General features: G+C 39.2%; 1 protein-coding gene across 2 annotated transcripts in view; it reads left to right on the top strand.

The window, feature by feature from the left end:
• The window catches only part of LOC128861451 (fringe glycosyltransferase), a 214,572-nt gene that overhangs the window by 42,102 nt on the left and 149,334 nt on the right, over positions 1-23,136 (top strand). The window contains exon 2 of one of the 2 annotated variants that reach the window (XM_054099590.1): positions 4,548-5,210. In XM_054099590.1, the coding sequence (XP_053955565.1) occupies positions 4,548-5,210 (663 nt within the window). Of the gene's footprint in view, positions 1-4,544; positions 5,211-23,136 lie in introns of both variants that reach the window. The other variant, XM_054099589.1, reaches the window with a different exon arrangement.

The following is a 23,136-nucleotide window of genomic DNA, read 5'->3' as shown; positions in this document are numbered from 1 at the left end:
CGCTGTGCTTTATTTTCTTCACATAAGCACATAGATAAGTACTTACTAGTTTCTGTACGGATGTAGATACATACATTGTACATTTGTATGCCTTTTTTAAATATACATAACTACAGTGAAATCGCAATAACTCGTAGTCCTGAGATTCACAGAAATATTAAGGGTTATCGCCGTTTTCGAGTTAGCGAAAGTACGGTTTGTGGGACATTAACTACTGATATTTGGAGTTATAAAACACTTTGGAAAAACCAAAAGAAAAAGTGACGGATAAAATCGATTTGCGATTTTTTGCTATTTCGTGAAAAAATACGCGGCATCGAGTATTTTTGTCAGTAGCGAACGACTAACAATTTTAACAATTAACAAAGTCGTTCAGCTGAAAAAAATTCGAGCTATCAAATGTATCGCATTGCATACATTTTGTTCGAATTATCCAAAGGGGCGAAGTTAGTTACGAATTATCGCGATTTGCAACTTATCGAGCATGCGAGTTATCGCGATTCCACTGTATGTGCGTGCATATGTGAGCTGCTGAGTGTAGCGCACTGCGCATGCGTGCGCGCACTTCTTACAAATTAAACAACAATTCAAACATCAACAACAAAAACACACATCAATGCAATCTGCCTTTAAGTGTGGAGTGTAGTGAGGCATTGCCAAGCAAATGAACCTGTTATCAGAAGAAATTAATCAGAAGTTGCTGCTGCTGTCGCCTGCTCATATACTTCCATATAGGGTCATACATACACATGTAGCCGTGGCATATACATATGTATTTGGTTTTTGTTATTGCACTTTTTGTTGGCTATCAGCAGTTGCCGTCGCTTTTGCCTTTGTTTATTCTATGAATCGCGTTGCAACAACATCTGAAATGCGATAAAAATGAAATGCGAGCGCTCAGCTAACTTTGAGGAATAAATTTACACACAAATGCATTCGTACATACGTGTTTGTATGTATTCGAAAGAAAGGTAACCGATAATGCATATATGTAAGTATGTATGTATGTATGTATGCCGGCGCATTTATGACTGTACCTTTGTTGAGTTTGTTTACTCTTTTCGTTATCATTTATTTTGATGTTTTATGTTTCGTTTAAGTGCACATTAGGCAAAGTTTGCACTTGAAGTGTCAAACAGGCAGATATATACCTACATATGGATATGTACACGCACACGAACACATTTACACCTACGTAGCATTTACGAGTATTCATGCCGTTTTGTAAGTGCACTTCAGTGCATACGTACTCGAATTTCGTAAATGTTCGCTGCGCATGCGCGTTCGTGGAAGATTCTTATCAGCTGTGCACATAGCAAATAAAAGATGAAATAGAAGAATAAGTGTTCGTACAGATACATACATTCATGCATGAATGTACAAACAAATTTAATAAAGGAAAAATTCAAGTAAACAGTTGCCCAATAAAGATTGTGGCGAACGTTCGAATGTGATATCCTCGATATCCAGTATGAGAACCAAACGGAACGAATACCGAACCGAACGAACGAATGAGCTCATAATCAAACTTGGTTTCCCAAAGTGCCTATCTAATGCCCTATTGAATGAGTTAAAACTAAGTAAGGATATGCTAAAAGCAGTCCATTTAGTAAAATTTAAAAAAATTTAAAATTTAAAATTTGAACTGCCTGTTAGTTTATGGAATCAAACAAACTCATATACAATAGGAGCTTCTGCCTGCAACATCAGGCGATGAAAGATGGCAGGGTGGTTTAAACGTATTCTCTCGAGGAATTCCACGCCCATAGAGCACCTGAAGAAATGAGCAGGAAGGAGTAACTCAAATTGCTGCTCAATGTCCATTTTCCGGCAAATGCGAACTCGAACAATACCAGCTTGCACAGTCTACAAAACCTTCCTCGGATCCATGGCTGCTTATTGAGTAAGCGCCGCCTGGCTTGGACGCTTGACTCTTTCAAGCCCTTCAAGTCACCTAATCCCGATTGGATCATACCTGTTCAACTGCAGACATCTGCGGATGTGTCTTGTCTTTTGGTTGTTCCTTATTTATGCGAGCTACGCAGATTGGGGTGCATACCAAGTAATGCGCAGCTAAGAGCTCACATTAGGGTGGGTCGATTTAAAAATCGCTCATTGCTCTGTGAAAACCGTGTTCTAGGGATCAAAATAAGGAACTTTGCCGAAGGAACCATACCTCTAAAACGAATTCTGATGCCCCCCAATTTGGGTCGAACGAAAAATCCCACTTTGACCCATTTAGAGTGCTCGAATCGAGTCCAAATGTATGACCGACCCCCATTAACTTTGGACGGCCGATCCACTCATGCCAGTGGCACACCCCCTGGAACTCCCCTGGGGGTTCCCCATACAATCATTTCAAAATATCACCATTTTTGGCGTTTACATGAGAAAAGAAACTAAAAAGTTCGACCCAAATTGGGGGACATCAGAATTCGTTTTAGAGGTATGGTTCCTTCGACAAAGTTTCTTATTTTGATCCCTAGAATATGATTTTCACAGAGCAATGGACGATTTTTTTGCCTCCCCACAAAAGACACTAAAAGTTCGACCCAAATTGGGGGACATCAGAATTCGTTTTAGAGGTATGGTTCCTTCGGCAAAGTTTCTTATTTTGATCTCTAGAAAAAGATTTTCACAGAGCAATGGGCGATTTTTTTGCCTCCCCACAAATCGACCCGGCCTAGCTCACATGTTTCCCCCTTGGGTTTCAGATCAATCAGTCTATCTTCGTCATTGTTGAAGACCCTAGAGAGGCTGCTTAATCTGTATATAAGGTATAAAATGCAAAGTCGCGAGATTCTTGTGGCTACCGGTGGATCGAAGGCTTTCAAGCAAACTTCTAAAGCTGACAAAGTCGCAGCTCTTGAATTTTCTGGGTATCCTTACCGGATATTGTTCGTTAAGCATCCATGCGGTGAGATTTTCTAAGTTCAGGTAGAAGTGATATGAAAAATCTAAAATGTATTCTTCGAAGTGCGCTGCGTCCCAGTTTTCGGTTACTGTTCCCGTGAATTCATGCAACACTTTTGAGAGCTTTTTGAGTTTTCGTGCTCCTGGTTCATCCAGTATAGGCCAAAGTGAAAGCGTTACTCTGCAGCCGAAAGTGTCCATATGTACTCGGTATTCTGCTAACTTGAAAATCGCTATAAAAAATAATATATTGTTCGCATTTGCTCCCTTTTGGGGTGTTTCGCCGAGCTCGTCCTCCTATTTGCGGCGTCCGTCTTGATGTTGTTCCAGAAATGAAGGGCCCTAGGTACATTTCTAAGACGACTCCGCATAGCTGACATTTTTTTATGTGGAGGTTTTTCATGGCAGTAGGACGTTTGCCATTGCCTGCTGAGCGGCTACCGCTTTTAGAAAAAGATATTTCTATAATTTTGGTGTTTCATGCACGGGGAATTGAACCTATGCACTTCCGAATGGTAGTCACATACCAAAACATTTGGATATGGCGGCCGCCAAATCGCTGTAACTCGTAATATTTTCGTTGTCCCCTGCATTACGAGTTAACGCGATTGCTCTGTATTTCCTTCCTTCCTTCCTTTGAAATAAATATTTAATTGTTCCAAAAATGTTTATCGGACTCAAAAAATGTCGGTCACAATGATATCTCGAGCATGATTTCGTTATATATTTATTATTTTGCAATATTTTTTGTGGATACGAATAATAAGATTCCGCTCATTTGAATCTATTTCAAAAATTTTAACTTTTGTCGCTTGACTTTTCGTTTCTGTCTCAAGTTACTTTCAACCTCTTTAACAAAACGGCAGTAACATCCACAGCCTGCATTACGCATAATAAGTAAATATATACTTGTCTGTATGTACATATGTATGCGCTTGTGTATGTATGTTCTCCAAGCGATTTCGTAAGGCATTAGCAATGGGCACGTCTGTCAACGACAATGGCAATAAAACAAAAGCAACATCAATCTCATGTTTCTGGGCCCACGGATGTACTTTCCTGATGTGAAGATGCACACGTGCAAACATCCATACAAGCACATACATACATACATACATACTAATAAAACTTATGTTTGACGCATGTGTGTCAGCGACAATCTGCTGCGAAGATCTTGCGCTCCGAGTATTGTTTTTGGAGCCGTGCATTGCTCAAGCGTGTGGGTTTTTCAGAAACCGTGTAGGTAAACGCACTAGAAATTAAATACACAAACATTTAAAATGCATTTGTGTGTCTAATATGTAAGGGCCTATGATTGTCTGAATAGCCAGTGCTGTTGAACGCGCCACGATATGCATCTTTTTTAAGTGGTGCGGAGGCGTTGAGCTGTGCTTCGAGCTTCTGGAAAGGGTTCTAGTTCTACGAACCTCTAATGAATTCTAATGAATTAAAAGTCGGCATTAATAACCAGCAGCTTTCTCACTTAAGTTGTCATCTCCAGAAAAAGCCCACTCATTTGCTACTTGTTGAACATATAAAATTATAAAAACACACACTGACTTTTTTATTTTCATCCTTATTTCATTTTTATATAAATATTTTCTATATTTTCCTTTTTGTCTCTTCACCAGCAGCTACCAACGCAGAAACACTTTATACTTGAGACTCAACCCTCTCCTGCGCCTACGTCATTGACTCGATCGTTTACCAGTTTACCAGTAGCGGCAGCGGCAGTGCAGCAACAGCTATCAACACAATTCAAAACCCAGCATAAGTCGACTAACCTGCAACAACAGCAGCTAACTTCAGCTCAGGAGCAAAAACAACATGCGCATAAACAACAACGAAAGTATATGAAAAATCTGCAAACGGCAGTAGCTGCGCATTCAAAGCAACTACCATCATCATCATCAGCAGCAGTAGCAGCACAAACGGCAAATGCGAGGGCTGTGGTAGCACCCGCACCACCGCCACTTTTACCATCATCAGCAACAGTCACAGCCACACATTCACAAACCACTTACATTATTCGTAAGGATATAAAAAGTTTTAATTTTTCCGACATCGAAGTAAATGAGGAGGATGCAACAGCAGCGGCACGACTGGACGATTTGGCGCGGCGTAGTCGCAATGGCGAACTATTGCACGATTTGTGGCAACGTGCCGTTACAGCGACGCCACAGCCGCCGATCACTGAACTCGATGACATTTTCATTAGCGTCAAGACAACAAAAAATTATCACCACATACGTTTGGCTTTGATCATCAAGACGTGGTTCCAGTTGGCGCGCGATCAGGTGAGTGCGAATACGAGTGAAAGAGAGTAGGCGGCGAGTGTATGGTATGAGAGCGCTTGGTTGGCGTTAATCATTGCGATCGGTAAGAGCGAAGTTATTGGCGAAGCTGTTGGCGCCTAATTGGTGTAATTTAACTGTTGGGGAAAATAAAGTCAAATCTTTTTCTAAAGATGGCATTGTTGATCGCTAATTATGAGCAAACCTTTGGGTTGCTGATATTGTAACAAGCATCGGGATCAGTTGGAAGGCGTTAATGAGGTTAAATTATTTGATTTGGATCATGACTGCAATTGCAGATATTCGATTGAGCAAACGCGTTGAGGTAGTGGTATGCATACATACATCTGTCTTCGCAATAATAGCCCGGTGTATTGCAAAGTTGTGATTATTTATTTATTTCTTGAAAAAAAAAAATTATTTATAAAAACAAAGTTAATCTACAACAAAAATATGTAATATAAACTCAGCGCAAAAATTAAAAAAATTCAAGAAATTTTCATCAAAATTTAAATTTTTTTTGTTAGAATAGACAAGCCATAACTGGGTACCAGGGCACAAGGGAATAGAGGGAAATGAGAGAGTTGAGGAGCTTGCTTAGGTAGGCACGCACCTATCGAGGATGAGTACATCGAGAATATATACGAGTATCCCACTGTCTCCGTTTCGAGGACGGAACTAGACGAAAAACTAACTCTGGAAAGACAGTCTATATGGAAAGCCTTAACCTTCCACAGGATTACCAAAATAATGCTATGAACGTGCAACACGAATAAATATCTTTATCACTCTCACTGCAACGCTTGTGACGTATGCAAAGAAGAAAGGGGCTCGTTAGAGCACCTCCTTTACCACTCCTGTAGGGAGCGTGGAAGCGAGGAGGATATCAACATTTTTTTGCGATTGTCAAACCGCGATCAAGGCGGTGACTATGCCATGGTGCTTATCCAAATTAATAAACTTCTGTAAGGAAGAGATCAAATCTCTTGGATGTGCAGATAACATTTCTCTGTTCTAAGTTGTAGGGTATAGCAACATAGGTTGGGTTAGGTTGACTTAGCTAGGATTAAGCTACACATAGATCTTTTGGTCCTCAGCGATACCAAATGGAGACTGACCTCTATAAAGATTTAAAGTAGACAGCACGTAGGATGTCAACGCTTTTAGCAAATCTAAGCAACTCTGGAAGATTCATTTTTGAGATGTTCTCCAGATTCTCAAACTGTGGGGCTTCCAGGAATTTCGAGCGCATTTTTGATAATACATACATACATAGGAACATAGAGGGAAATAAAATTGCTGATGAGCAAATGGATGATGAGGGTGGCCCCTTACATATATGGGGAATGCTGCTGAAGTGACAGTCCTTGGCCGGATATAAATCTGGGTCGTTCCGCTAACGTAGAACCGACTGTCGTGGGAATAGGTGGTTGAGTGAATTGGTCTCAGAGATTTCTTACCAAGTCATCGGTATCCTCCTGACTGAGAAGAGATGGTGCTCCCCTTATTTGTGTGCTCTTTCGAAAATCCTTACGCCCCAGTACAATAGACGCGGGACACAGAAAGTACTGTGTACTCCATGCCATTTAATTTTCAAACTCGTAGCTGTCTTTACCGATCATTGAACGAACAGAAGCATACGCAGGAAGCCTCCATTGCATAAACTGTGGGGACCTTTCAAAGAAGGACTTTCTCTGTAAATGTCCGGGTCTGGCAGCTAGATGATTAAGATCACTGTAAAATGCCGATTCCTTGTAACTGTCACTATTTTTATTTCTAGAGTTTCAGGTTTCTTTAACTTGGTACCCCCAATTTTTGCTAACGAGGCTCTGTCGACCGAGTCAAGCCGGTATACTTTTTCCATCAGGGAGGACGATATTCTTTCGCCTTTGCCAGCTGGGCGGCATCGCCGAAAGCCGCGGGTCTAGACTCGGATGTAGAAGGTCAATCACCTACTCATCTTAGAGAGGCACTATGCTCCACCTAGAAATCACGGGAAAATATGTATATGAATTAAGTATTATATACATTTTCGGGAAAATTTCGAGAATTTCGAGGGAAAAATCGAGAATTGCGTAAGCATTTTTTCTATGTATAGGGAGGTTTTGTTTACCAAAATACTTAACCCTTCGTTAGGCACGTGGATTTTTGTAACGTGGTTAGGCACGTGGTCTACAATCGTAGACCATTTTAATATTATGACTAAAAGTGTTATTCATTTGTGTTTCTTAATAATACTTCATAAGTATATTCTGTGATTTAATGTGAGGAATATAAGCTAATATTTTCACTAAAATATTTGTGTATCTTCTGTAAATTCAATAAAAACATGAATGTATGTGTTTTTTAACATTTATTGCAATTCATAAAAGTTTTTTCTTATAACTAATAGACGGTTTACAAAAGAGTTTTTATTATTCGTAAAACTTAAAATAAAAATATGTAAAATTCACTTCTTTGAATAAAAAAATAAAGGTTCAGTGCAAAACTTATATGTTGTGGTTTCTGAAAACTGCTTATATTTCCTTACTGAGACATTACGTGCAGCTTTCCCTCATATGATTTTTGCAAGCAAATCTACCGCATTTAATACACGACTTTCGGGATGATTTGTTCATATTGCGAGGGCAAATATGACAACGTCCGACATAGGTACTTGGTGATTGAGTGGGTTGTTGTGGTGCAATGCTTGGGATGCCAAGAAGGTTCTGGGCTCGCTGCCTCATTTCCCTGGGTAGTCGAGGATTCTGTGATCTAACTTCAATTTGTGGTCGAATGAGCTCCCAAGCGCATTTTTCAAGAAAATCACTCCGCTTTATATTATTTTGGGGATTATTTACTTTATATACACAAAGAGCGTTTACACCAGAGATATTTAGTAAATTGTAAAATATTACCATTGGCCAACGACACGTATTCCTTGCAACATTATATTTCTGACATAATTGGTCCACAAGATCTACACCAATTTTTGTGTGATTATAATCGGTTATCATAATTGGTTTTTTTTTCATCATTTGTTTGCTCATCTATTGCATTATCATGTTGCATAGATGATATCAGTCACTTACCGGTTTTTTTTGCGGGCAGTACGACACTAGTGTACAATTTTCTTGGAAACCAAAAATACTTGACTTTTCTTTACGATGCTTTCTGGGAAGGAATTCTTTGGGAACTTCGCGTTTATTTTTTCTCACAGTTCCCCAATATTATATGTAACCAATTGTCACCAGTAATATTGCGATTAGTTCCTGCGACTGGCTCTACCAATCGAAGAGTTATCTCTTCCGCACTATTGCTAAGTTTGTATGGTCCGTCCGGCTGAGTTCCCACATGAGTTTCCAAATTAAAAGTGTAAGACGTTTTTGCATCCACCATCGCGAAAGTTTTAATGCCAAACTTGGCCGGCTTACTAGGAATGTATTGCTTAAACGCGCAGCGTCCTCTAAATGCTAATAGTTGTTCATCCACAGTTGACCAGGAATACTTCAAAAAGTTCTCTTAAAGACGCCAATTTATCAATTGCTCTTCTCTGCTGTCTTGTATTGATGTCATCAAATCGCAGGCATCTTATCAGAAATCGAAACCGTTTCTCGCTCATCGCTAGGCAGCACGATTCAACCCCGTTTCCTTGGGAATTGTCCCAAATTTTATGAAGATTTTTTCTCGAGCTTCTAAGAGCGCCAATCAAAAACAAAATGCCAATGAAAGCGCGAATTTCGGTGTCATCGGTTTCTCTTGCATCTTTATTCAATCTATCTTCTTGAAAGTTAACCCGTACTTTTTGAATATACAAATTTGTGGAAACGGTTATTATTCTTATAACCGAATCATTCACAAATAAATTTAGGCACTCAATTTCTGTTTCAACATTGCGCGCATTACCTTTTGTACCCGGCAAAAGTTTGATTATATTGTGCGAACGAATGCGAACTTGCAAATTGGGTCTGGTTTTCTTCCACTTAGTGACATTGTCTTTTCCTAAATAGAAATTTTGGGGATGAGATGCACCAGAATCGTCTGAAAGAATTTCATCATCGCTTGATCCTTCTAGTTCCGATTCGGTCTCGTGGTCACTCTCTTCAGCAGCATTCACATTGATATCCGTATCTTCGTCAACCTCCGTCTCGTTTTCTTCATCCATAGCACTTTCTTCACTACTTGATAGTTCGGAGAGCCATCTTTCCCATAGTTCAGGATTTTTGCTGCTTTCCAATCGTCTTTTTTCGGAGTCAGACATAATATTATCTGAAACTAATTAAATTAGCACACTTTTGTAAAATAAATATAAGCAAAACTTACCTGAACTTAGTTCAAATATTTAATATATCAAGTAATATTGCCGCAAGAAAAAGTAACGTCGTTAGTCACGTGGTCTACATATGTAGACCAGCACTGTTCAGACCTTGATAAAATTTACAACTGCACGTCAAACCCGCACTGAATGCACTAATTGGATAAAGAGATTAATTATAAACAGCTATTAAAAAGATTAGGTAATTTAAGAGACAAATTTAAGGAGTTGCACGACTTTGAAAAGAAGTGGTCTACGATTGTAGACCACGTGCCTAATGAAGGGTTAAATTACCAAAGGCAAAAAATAGCAATATTAATCCCGAAATTTTTCAAAGGTACGACCAAGGTTTGTACGACCAAGGCGATCGGATGAGAATATTGCTCTTGTACGGGCCAGTGTTGTGAGGTCGCCAAGCACATCCCAAAATCGCCGTTCTCAGCAGTTGGGCATTACTCGGACCACTTTACACGGACCACTTTACAACGAATTATCCGCATTGATTTGCATTTATTCCCGTATAAGATTCAATTGACGCAAAGATTATTGCCTGCGGACAAGCCTCGTCGATTGGAATGGGCACAAAAAACACATGGGTCCGTCGAATATGGGCAACCCTGTACCTTCTTAAAAAATGACGAGTGTTTGTTGCAATTTATTTGGTATGCTAACAAATGCGAGGCATCTGGATAATGAAGAAGGTTTTAAATTTGAGAAAATTCTATATACACAAGAATTGTATACCACATCATATTTTGACCAGTTTTGCCTATTTTTACTTTTTTCTTTATTTGTATTATATTTGTAAAAATGCATAACTCATTGTGTAACAAATACAATATAAATCCAAATGTCGTGCATTCCGTTGCGGAAAAAAACTATAAAAAGTCAACGGGACTTCACGTATCACTGCAAACCTTACAGATCACTGGAAGGAAGAGGGGATCACGCTGTCAGACCTAACCATCAACCCATCAGCAGAATGTGTCAGGCGGAGGAGGTGAAAGAAAGTCTTTTCCACTATCTATGCGATTGTTCAGGTCTAACTAGAGGAAGACTTCGTTCTTTAGGTGAGCCTTTCTTACAGCAAGCTAATAAAATCTCAGAAAGAGTGATAAAAAGTTTTCGGGTATACTTAGATCTCATGAAATGGTTTTGACTCAAAAACAAAAACCAAAAAAAAAGACCTTCACACGAGAACAGTGATAGTAAAACGGCGCTAGTCGTCAATTAGGGTTATTTCCATATTACTCAACGACTATAACAATAACAACAACAGCAAAGGGACTTTTCATAAACTTTGTTTTCACACTTGCACTTCCCGGGTTTTAAAATTTAAACAAAAAAAGTAGTCAAAACTGTTTAAACTATTGATGTGCAGTGCTATCGTTTTGTCGCGGTGTATACATACATATATATATTTAAAAAAAAATCAGAATAATTTAACGGTACGGAGAAGTAGTAGGTAAACCGCTGCATTCTAGCCACTTTTAGATGGAAGTCCGCTATAAAGTTAAAGACTCAATACGTATTTTCTCTCCAATTAAAATTTCTTTAAAACTACCGAAATAAGCGGTTTACACAAGAAGTGACACTTAATCATGCAAATCATTGTATTGTAACATATACTCTTTCAATGTTTACTAAATTAAATTGACATTTATTCGGTGCTAACAAGAAATAAACTTCCCAGCCATCGACTGGCCGTTAGTGATCTTACCTAGTTGTAGTTTCGATTATTTGCATAATGGATTTTGTCGTTAGTTTTTTTTGAAAGCTAAAATGTTTCGAAGACAATTCAATAAAATTCGAAAATCTTCAGACACAAAGACGAATGCCTTTGCAGCGGTCGTCTTTTTGAGAGCGACGACAACCATTTGTTGGCTTTGATAAAATAAAATAAAATTTACACAATAAAATGAATTTACATACGAGCCCATATACACACACACATTTATGCAACTCATATGCGCTGGTGTTCGTATGCATATGTAGATACTCGTCTGTGTGGAACACAAATACTTCCTGTAAGTCATTGTGTGCGAACAAAAGCGGATTTTCATGCCACAATTTATAGAATTACTAAAGTGAATAAGTAGCTGAGCGCTTCTTTCTTTTATGTGTTATTGAAATTTAATTAAGTGAAAAGGAATTCTGCTTGATACTTCATAAATCAAAAGATTCAACTCCATATGCATCTATTTATCGCTTCCCCTCATTTCCCAAGCGATAGGCTGAGCGGCGCTTCGAATATTTCCATATACATATGTATAAACAAGTGAATAAATGCGACAAGTACTCGCCTGCGGATGGAAATGTAACTTGTGGCGCAACAGTGGGATTTGTATTATCTGAAAATGGAACCATATGTTTTGATGGTGTGACATTTCTCCCCCTTTGCAACGACATGTTGCATGCGCCTAAAACTAAATTTCTTCATGTGAAGAGGGCGTTAAAAATATTTCAATGCGTTGTGCAGTTGCGCAGTCAACTCATTTCGCTTCTTTTTTTTTGTTGTTTGAACGATGCTTAAATTGTATGCAGATCCTTTGGTTATCTGTGGGAATTTCGCTCCCTTTAAAATATTATCTCCATACACTCTAGCCAGTGGGGCATATTTACATAGGAAATTTAAGGGTGCCTATTGGAATTTTGTAGTGCGTGGGACTTATGTGAAAGGAATGCATGAAAATATTTGCCCACATATGTATTAGTGTACTAGTAAAAATAAAAAAAAATTAAAAACCAAAAAAAAAAAAATAAAAATAAAATTTACTGATCTTTTGAATTACTTGCCGTGAAAGTATTTTGTTCACAAAAAACCGCACCAGTGATCTCCATAAAATTTCGTTACGGTGCACTAATGCATTATCTTATCGTTATGCCTTCTTCTTATGCCTTACTTCACTATGACAAACTCAACCTTCTTCCAATCACGGTTCGAATTTTCGTTTACCCTATCTAATCGGTGGGGATGGAAATCAAATGCAGGTATCACAATGGGCCATAGGGCCACCGAGGTTCTTGTCTTAGACAATCAATCTGGCTAATCTAACCTAACCTACTAAGCGTTTTTGAATATCCGCGTCAGTCGAAAGATGTTTTTGACCTGTGCTCCGATTTCTGAAGCCAGCATCCTTCAAAACTCGTCTGATTGTATAGGGTGGGCCATGTAAAATTTGTTTTTTGAATCGGCTTTAAAAAAAAAAAAAATTAATATTTTTTCAAACTTTTTTTTTTATTTTAAATTAATTTAAATTTTATTGTCAAAAAATAAATCGTTCAAATGACTGCCACGACTGGCTTTACAGTAGGCCAATCCATCAACTCAATTTTTAAGCACATTTTCGATTGTTTAGGCTCCAATTTCATGAATGACAACTTCGATTTCGTGTTTTAAAGCATCAATCGACTCTGCATGGTTCGCATAGCATTTGTCCTTAACGGCTCCTCACAAAAAATAGTCCAACGGGCTTAAATCACAGCTCCGAGGCGGCCAATTGATATCGGAATTCAAAAACGGTAGCCAAAAGTTCGAGTGTAACTTTGGCAGTGTGACAAGTTGCACCGTCCTGTTGAAACAAAATGTCGTCCATATCATCTTCTTCAATTTTTGGAAACAAAATCTCGTTGAGCATGTCACGGTAACGCTCGCCATTTACTGTAACCGCGGAAGAAGAAAAAGAAACTCACCACTTTGGAAATAGGTTTTCAATATTTCCAAATTTTGATCAAAGCGTATAGCGTCCCATTTTGTAAATGTCAAACCTTTAAGTAAATTATGAACACATTTGACATGTCATTTGTGTTACCATTCTCAAAAAAAGCAAACGCTATATGGCCCACCCGTTACAAATGGAAATGGCTATGCTTTTCAGCGAAAGCTTTTATTGTGCGTGCCTTAGGTTTAGGAGAGGACTTTTTACAAATAAATTTGTTGTTGCTTTTAGTCGAAACCATGTTGGACTTATCATTAACATTACCAGCAACCTTGAATTTACGGCTCCACCTTCTTGATTTGGCTTTATTTGGTGCCTAGCGCTCTCGGTTGTAGACATTTTCGGACCTTTGGTATTATTTATCAAACACAGCTTCTTAATAATATAATTTGGTTTTTGAATAACTTTTTTGCTAAATAAAAAACTTAATTGGAAAACGTGATTTTAAGTGCTGGAAATCTTAATTTTCACCTTTACGCGCTCCATTGCTTGTCTGTTTGTACACTGCAGCTGTCTATTTCACAAGTGTCAAAAACGATTGGCGTATGACGCGATTTTCGAAAATTATATCTCCTTCTGATAGGATGATTAATTTTGCGCCACCTTGTACACCCAAACAATCTCACAAAAAAGAAGAAGTGTACAGCGCCATTAGTATTTACAGGTGCGTACGGTATTTGTGGACAACTTGAGAGTAAAACGCATCATCATCATGAAGAGCTCTGGAGCTCGGTGTGAGCCTTAGCTTCTTCCACAATTTTTCTCCATGCATCTCGGCCCTTAGCCATGCTACGGTATGCGACGTCGACTAACCATCTATTCCCCGGTCGCCCTCTTCGCTTTTCACCATACTTGTACATTCAAAACTTTGCGAGGTATTCTTTCATCTGGAATTCTTCAAATGTGTCCTAGCCGTCGGATGCGCTGCGATTTCACAAACTGCACGACGTATTCACCTTGTAGCAACTCCTCTAGTCTGACACGATAGAGACCATTTCCTTCTTCGTTTTGCACCCAGTATTTCTTTTGCCAATATGCGTAATTGTGTTGTATCTGCTTTCAGTGTCCACGTTTTCCATCCATATGTTGCCACTGATCGAATCAGTGTTTTATATATAATATAAGGAAGTATTTGGATTTTCGTTCTTCTACTCAAGAGTTTGCTTTTAATAGTTGATGGTGGAAAAAATATGATCTGCACACGGTCTTGGATAGCAATCGTTGTACCATCCGTTCTACTGAGAAGCTGTTCTAGATATTTAATTTCATCCACGCTTTCAAATTTATGATCACCAATTGGCGCTTTTCTCAACGTGTTGCGTCTTGCGAGGTATTTGTTTTGTTTTCGTTGATCTTTAAGCCGAAGTATTTTGCTTTTATTGGCAGTGCTTGGAATAGTTCTTTTGAAACATTAATATTTCTCGCGAGGATGACGATGCCATCAGTAAAGCCACAGTATCTGATGGATCAACATCTTTAATTAATTACATAGTCTGAAATCAGGTTGAATAAACAACCTTAACTTAGGTACTTCATACAATTTCCACTCACTGTAATAACCTCCTCGATCCGCTTCCGGAAACGATTGCATGCCAGAAACAAATGCTCCTTACTCATATTGCCCATTACGGTATTAATTTCTGCTTTCAGAGAAGAAATGGTGTTGTGTGAATGCTTATTGGATTCACGCTCAACTACGCCCCGTAGTAGTCGAGTCTGGGGACTTAAGCGGTCAAGGAAATTTTCAGTCATCCCTACTTGCGTCGCCAACGCTTTGTGTGATGGAGCAGAAGAGCAGAGTCTTGCTAAAAGATGTATGGGCTGCCAAAGCGTGCACTATCAAAACATGAAGAACGTTCTGACGCAGACCGATCTGCAGAATTTATTCAACAAGATCATGGACGGCGACCTTTCAAAATCAAAGGTCTTGCGGGGGAGCTTAATGTTTCTGAGGGTCTTAAGATCCTTTCCTTTTGTTGTTTACATTTTGTAACAGATTCTGCATCCCCTCTTGAAGCTTTCAATTCGCGGCGAAGCTTATGAACGGACGAACGGCCGCACTTAAGAAAACTAGAGACTTCTAACTCGGTTTTATTTGCACTTATAGCGACAATGACTGCACGTCTTTTCATTTCTTGAGTTAAGTTTTAGTCCTGCATAGCTTATATGACAAGTAACAAAAATAATGGTTTCGAATTGTCAATAGAAGCAGCTACTACACAGATTTTTAGTAATCAATTAATTGCCATGAGTACAACCTCTGGTGATGCCCTAAATTATATGCTTGATTTGCTCCTTCTGGCTCTAAAGATACAACAGGAAGCAATAAAATCAATGTGTAGACTCCATAAATATGGTTTCTGGCACGAAGACGGAACTTCGGGACACAGAAAAATTTTTAGGTTGCTATCTGCACAGTATCCTCTGTTTTTGGCACCTAAAGGCGACATGACAGCTTCATTTGGAAGGAAATTTCATGTCAGGTTTCCATTGCGTGATAAATGGTGCAGTCCAGAATGCATGCAGGGAGGTTTGAAGGATATTTTCGTTACCGATGGGTCCAAGAATGAAATAGGGTCTGGAGCCGATGGTATTTAAACGATAGTAATAAGTATCACTATGCTATGGGAGAAATGGCAACTGTTTTCCAAACAGAAGTTTTTGCCATCCTGAAAGTAGCCAAATGGATAATTGAGAGGGGATGGAGCGGGAAACAGATTGGAGTTTTTGGTGACAGTCAGGCTGCACTGAAGGCCCTGAAGAACGCGAAGTAAACCTCAAAAACTCTTCAAGAATGTCAGAAGAAGCTCAATTCTGTCGCAAAACAAAACAGGATTGTACTCGTACTTATATGGGTTCCGGGACACTCCGGTGTTCAAGGAAACGAAATCGCCGACGAATTGGCCAACCTGGCAAGGGCCAGGGCCAATAATCGGAATCAGTTCTGCAGGAACCATGAATTGGATCAGCGATTATGTAAGCAATCTACATAAAGAGGGATGGTCCGGTCTAGAACGGATCAGAACTGCAAAGTGTTTTGTGACAAGTCCGAACAGAAAACTGTGAAACTTTCTACTAAAACTTAGAAGGAAAGACGCTCGGTTGATGGTCGGTATTATTGCAGGACACAACCCATGGGGCAGCATATGACCATCATTGGAATCATTGAGGACCCAAAGTGCCTGTCATGCTCGGAGAAGGCGGATAACACTGATCACTTTCTATGTGAGTGTCCCGCAATTGCTAGAGCACGGCTACGAGTTTTGGGTTCCGATGTCATGAGAATGAGTAATATTCGTACTCTAAAACTGGAGGATATTTACAGATTTGCCAAAGAATCTGGACTAACTATCTCTATCTCTGTCTCTATTCTTCCTATCTCTTTCTCTGATACTTTTCTCCTTCCCTCCTTGACTATCTACCCCCTTTCCAGAGCTTTAAACACAATGGGCTTTTTAGCCTGTGTGTTTTAGGAGCCACCAAATCTCCTGGTGCTCCTGGGCTCGACCTTTTCAAATTTCAATTTCAATCAATTATTTTATAATTATTAATTTGTTTTTTGTGAGTCCCTAAGCTGCCTTGGTAGATAAAGGAAGTGATATGATGAGGATAAGGATTTTTAGTAATCACTTATTTTTGTACCCTAACTTTATCGATGCACTGTACAAATGCATAATAAAAGGGAATATTTTTAAGGATTTATGTCCGAGCGCGAAATAAATGCAAACTCACGCATTCATTGCCGTTTGCCGAATATCTATTTGCCCACAGCGTATTTGCATTCATAGCTTTTGTTGCTGTTGCTGGTGTTGTTGTTGCATAGTGTCGCGGCGAGAATTAAAATCGAAGAACGACAATGACAACAACAATTATGCTTAGTGGAAAAGTGCGGATAAACAGTGACAACAACTCATATTTTAGACGCGCATAAACGCCTTTGAAAATGGCAAATAAACGTGATGAGCACGTACGCCAAAGGCAGCAGCAGTAAACCAATACAGCACTGCGATTGCGGTGGTGGTGATGGTGATTGTTATTTTGCCGCTGTTGTTATTATTGCTAGGACTGTTGTGGCAATGACAGTGCAAGTGATGACAGCCAAAGTAAAAGCAAACCAATAAAAGAGGAAAAACAAAATAACAAAACAACACCAGAAACAGCCAACCAACGGCAACCGGCAAACAACAACCAGTCAAAATAAACATTACTCTAAGGTTTCTGCTTTCGTCGCCACACTCCCCCACTCCGGTTATTGAATGCTTCTATGACCACTACGCTCTTGCAGTCGACCACGTACCTACGAGTATTTGCCTGCTTCTTTGCTTTGATTGCCTTGGGTATTGGTGGTGGTCGCCTTGGTGGATACGCTGCAGTGGTTTTCCACTGCGTACTCTTGGGATTCCATGCACATAAACATATCTGCGTATGTATGCGCACGCTGCTTTGACAAAGTACCATAGGAGAAATAAAGGAAAAGCGGCGCGGCAAAGGCGGCGGCATTGGTAATGAAATAAAAATATTTTCCTGCTTTTGCGGTGCGTGTTTGCGCATTGAATATCAATGATGAGTCGCCGATGTGTTGGCCAATACATAATTTTGATTTAAATTTTTGTTCATGTGCGTAGCAAAGTGCATAAATAGTACGTACCCTGTGTAAGGCAGGTGCAATGTCCATTATTCGTTGCATGCCTGCCTGTAAACATTTATCCCTATGCCAACTCTAATGTTTGTATACAAATCTGAGTTGCTTGAAACCAATTTACATAGGAATTCCCATTCGAATGTTATACTCACACTTATGTCTGTATGTAAATTTGTATGCACCCCTGTTAGGAATGCATGCACATACATATCTACACATACTCGTATATAATTGCAGCTGTATAAAATGGTAGTTTATCTTTGATTACTCGCATGAAACTCTAATTATGCAGGTGCATGATCCTATTCCGTCTAAGTAATTATTTGCGTGTCCATTTTAAACGAAACATTTCTACACTTTTCTAATCAGCAGATTTTTTCATCATAAAAGTTGTGGTAACAAACGCTCGTTGTTGCAACAAAAAGTGAAACGAATATCAGTTTAACTGCCCATCGTTAGCGATCCCATTTTGAGCGGCGAAATAAAATTGCCAACCGCCAAGTAACAACAATTTTCGCCAACTAAGGAGCTCGTAAATTGCTGCACCATTTAAAGTGGAATGAAGCGACAGCGGCAACGGTCCATAAATTGTACGATTTACTTGCTGGGGGATAGTTATACGTGCGCATGCGTCGCATACTCTTGTGGTGCAGCGGCACATACATACATATATGTTAATACATACATACTTACATTCATATATACATACAAGGTGTAACTATATAATAACGAGGCTGAAGCTGGAAAACGTTTGACGATTTCAAATTGTTTTATTTGCACATTTACCAATTTTACATTCAATATCTGCCTCCCTCCCATCCCTATAACAATTCTGGCAAATCTTTCCTTATGCGAAATGTGCAAAACAGTGCTGGAAGCCTTCCTATATCTGGCATAGCTTCCGCCTGCTATGCCCTCCGTCAGGTAAGGCTTTCTCTTTGCAGATTCACCTCAGCAAAGAAATACATGGAAGTTGGACGACCCAAGATCTGGTATATTGTACTTAGGTTAGGTTAGGTAGTGCTAGCTGATCCGTAAAAAACTCTCAGTTAGACTCTTCGAGTCCATTGTGTTGTCAGTGTTATGTATCTGGAGTCGATGATAACGTTTTATATAATTCACTAGCAAACCCGGCCCCCTTCGCTGGGCACACTAAAATAGAATAGATATGGTTTAGAACAGAAAATATATGATTTTCGTATTATTTATTTCTTTATTCTTTATTCAAGCGCTTTGGCATAAACAATATTTTTTGTTTTTCTATTTGTTTTTGAGTAAATATAAAATATAAATTGAAAATCAGGAAAAAAGAAGATTGTTTTTAAATTTCAAATCAACGCATATGAATAAACAATCGTCTTTTTTCCTGATCATCCATGAATTTTTCGTTTCAATTTATATGTTTTATTAAGCATTGGAGCTTTTTTAACCATTATCCATTTATATTTTTCAAAAAAAAAAAAAAACGAAAAAAATTTTTTTTTCACGACCACATAATTTCATTCGGATTTCACATTAAATTCTCAAATTTCGTAAGAAATTATTCACTGTTCCAAAATCCACTCCAAAAAAATTCACAAACAATTTTTACATGTTGCATTTACGTTTTTTCCTTATGGCATCCAAATCAGAAAGAAATATTGACCCATTGTAACTCACACTGTCAATTTGACAGTTCAGTTCCGCCCCAAGCGTTAAAAAAGTAAGCGACATTATGGCTGGTTCAAAAGAACGCTGTACCCGTTGCCAGTGCTCCAACCAAACTTTACGAAACCCATTTTCAATACTTACTTAACAATGTGTGTAAGTTTGGTTTAATTCGGTGCAAAGACACGGCGGGTCCACGTTTTGGCATATATTTCCAGACCCTAGTCATCAATAGGTATGAAAATTACCCCGTATTAAAGCACTTATCAACAGCTTTCATTTGATACCCATATTGTACATACACAACCAAAGGTTACCCGGGTCCACGTTTTGACCTATATCTCGAGACCCCAGTCACTGACCGGTATGAAAAATACTCTTTACTAAAGCATTCGCCAACAGCTTCAATTTGATATCCATATTGTACAAACACATTCTAGGGTCCACGTTTTGGTCTCTATCTCGAGACCCTAGTCACGGAGCAGCATGAAAAATACTCTGTACTAAAGCATTCACCAACAGCTTCCATTTGATACCCATATTGTACATACACGTCCGAAGGTTACCCGGGTCCACGTTTTGACCTATATCTCGAGACCCTATCTACCAATAGGTATTCAAACTATTCGGAAATCATCTTCATTATCTACTTAACAATGTGTGTAAGTTTGGTTTAATTCGGTTCAAAGACACGGCGGGTCCACGTTTTGGCATATATTTTGAGACCCTAGTCATCAATAGGTATGAAAATTACCCCGTATTAAAGAACTTATCAACAGCTTTCATTTGATACCCATATTGTACATACACAACCAAAGGTTACCCGGGTCCACGTTTTGACCTATATCTCGAGGCCCCAGTCACGGACCGGTATGAAAAATACTCTGTACTAAAGCATTCGCCAACAGCTTCAATTTGATATCCATATTGTGCAAACACATTCTAGGGTCCACGTTTTGGTCTCTATCTCGAGACCCTAGTCACGGAGCGGCATGAAAAATACTCTGTACTAAAGCATTCACCAACAGCTTCAATTTGATACCCATATTGTACATACACATCCGAAGGTTACCCGGGTCCACGTTTTGACCTATATCTCGAGCCCTATCCACCAATAGGTATCCAAACTATACGGAAACCATCTTCAATACCTTCTTAACAATGCGGGTAAGTTTGGTTTAATTCGGTGCAGACGCGGCTGGTTAGCGAACACACACAAAAAGTTGACTTTATTTTATATATATGATTTTTTTCAGTTTGTGTCCGAAAAATCCAAATATCTTACGGAACCCTATTTTTTTCCAAAATAAAATGTAATCCATGTTACTCGTGGATGATGTAGCTTTCGAATGGTGAAAGAATTTTTAAAATCGGTCCAGTAGTTTTTGAGCCTATTCGTTACAAACAAACAAACAAACAAACAAACAAACAAAGTTTTCCTCTTTATAATATTAAGTATAGATAGTATAGATAATGCACGTCTTTGCGCGTTTTAACAAGCCGTTCAGGCTTTTGTTGGCTATATCTATCACGGATGCAAAATATGTTGATCCTACGCACATTTTCAAGTCTTACAAAGAGTAGAGCAGTGGCACAGTAGGCGTTTCAATGTAGACCTAGCATTCGCTTCGTTGCATCGCTCTGAACTAATCCCATTTTCGCTACGTGATGTGGGGTGCGACAGCGTCCCGTTGGTACTCCAACCACTATTTTCCAGTCTTTCCTGGACAGTGATAAAGTAAAGTTTGTAGTTTTCGTATTCCAAGCCTTTACCATAATTTGGCAGTTTTGTACGAGGTTGAGGGTTCCCATATCGACTGCGTTTCCAGAGCTAGTTCCTCATATAGTTCCGTTTTCAGAAAGGCCAGTGATTGGTATATATCTGATGCGCTCAATCTCGGCAAGTTAATACATGCCTTAGCGAGCTCATCGGCTCTCTCATTTCTGTCTATTCCTTTGTGTTCTGGTATCTAGTAAATAATGACCTGCCTATTTCAGCAGATTTATCCATTTTGGATCTGCTCTGCTGAACACATTTCGAGTTAGTCCAAGTAACCATAATTGCTTTAATAAATGCTTGACTACCAATCAAAATGTTTGTCCGAGTATTAAGAGGAGTTAATACCAGAGTCAATTCAGCTGTTTTTGTTGCGGTATAGATTTCAGCTTGAAATATACTACATTAAGGGAGTCTGAAAGACTTTTGGAGAAAAAATTGCTGACAACTTCCGCTATTTTGGACCCAACTGTAAAGAAATTGTAAGAATAATATACGGATTGTAAGCTTTTCTGCTAGCTATTTTGCTCTATAACGTCGCTAAGTTTTTTGCCAAATTTAGCTCGTGAAATTTCGTAGTCTGACCTTCCGTTTGAATCCAGAATGTTGTTATGATCAGAAAGCCTCTGTGAGAAATGATCAGTGAGCAGATCTTTTGGCTGAATTTGAGAGAGGATAAGTCTTACTGAGTATTCTTTTGCATGCATATAAGGCGGTAAAAGCTTTTTTTGCACTTTCTCTCACATTTTACCTCCATGACAGTTCGCTATCCACAACTACAGTCGATGTGTTTGGTGTCAATTCAACTCCTCCAAGCCTCAGAGGTGACCAGTTTTGAATCGTGTACTTCCTTGTAAAGAGTACTAAGTTAGTCTTGTCTAGATTTACTTTCAGTCCGACCATTTCGGTCCACTTATAGATCTATCCAGCGTCCTTATGAGTATTTCACTCAGCTACCTGAGGTGATAACAGCTAAGTCTTCAGTTTCGGTACGCTATACCCAAGTTTGATGAGAATTTGATTTATCACTAGATCGAAATTGAAATTGATATTTGAAAAGGTCGAGCCAAGGAGCACCAGGCGATTTGGTGGCTCCTAAAACACTCAGGCTAAAAAGCCCATTGTATTTGGAGCTCTGGAAAGAGGGAGATAGTCAAGGATAGTCAGAGAAAGTGCTCAGTGTTATCCGTCTCCTCCAAGCACGGCAGGCACATTGAGTCCTCAATGATTCCAATGGTGAGCATATGCTGACTCCATGGGCTGTGCCCTGTAATAATACCGACCATCAACCGAACGTCTTTCCTTCTAAGTTTTAGTAGAAAGTTTGACAGTTTTCTGTTCAGACTTCTCACAAAACACTTTGTAGTTCTGCAGCGTTCTAGGCCGGACCATCGTTCTTTATGCAGATTGCCTACATAATCGCTGATCATATTCATGATGGCATTCCGATTATTGGCTTTGGGTCTTGTGGGGGAACCGCTGATCCACGGTTGGCCAATTCGTCGGCGATTTCGTTTCCTTGAACACCGGAGTGTCCCGGAACCCATATAATTACAAGCCTGTTTCGTCTTGCGACAGAATTAAGGTTCTTCTTACATTCTTGAACAATCTTTGAGGTTTGCTTCGCGTTCTCCAGCGCCTTCAGTGCAGCCTGACTGTCACTGAAAACTCCAATCTGTTTCCCGCTCCTTCTGCTCTCGATTATCTATTCGGATACTTTGAGGATGGCAAAAACTTCTGTTTGGAAAACAGTTGCCATTTCAGTTGCCATAGCATAGTGATACTTATTACTATCGTTTAAGTACCGTCCGGCTCCTGACCCCATTTCATTCTTGGACCCATCGGTAAAG

Source organism: Anastrepha ludens, chromosome 4 (genome assembly GCF_028408465.1).
Source record: "Anastrepha ludens isolate Willacy chromosome 4, idAnaLude1.1, whole genome shotgun sequence".
Lineage (NCBI taxonomy): Eukaryota > Metazoa > Arthropoda > Insecta > Diptera > Tephritidae > Anastrepha > Anastrepha ludens.
Note: the sequence above shows the minus strand (reverse complement) of the source record. Positions and strands in the feature narration are given on the sequence as shown.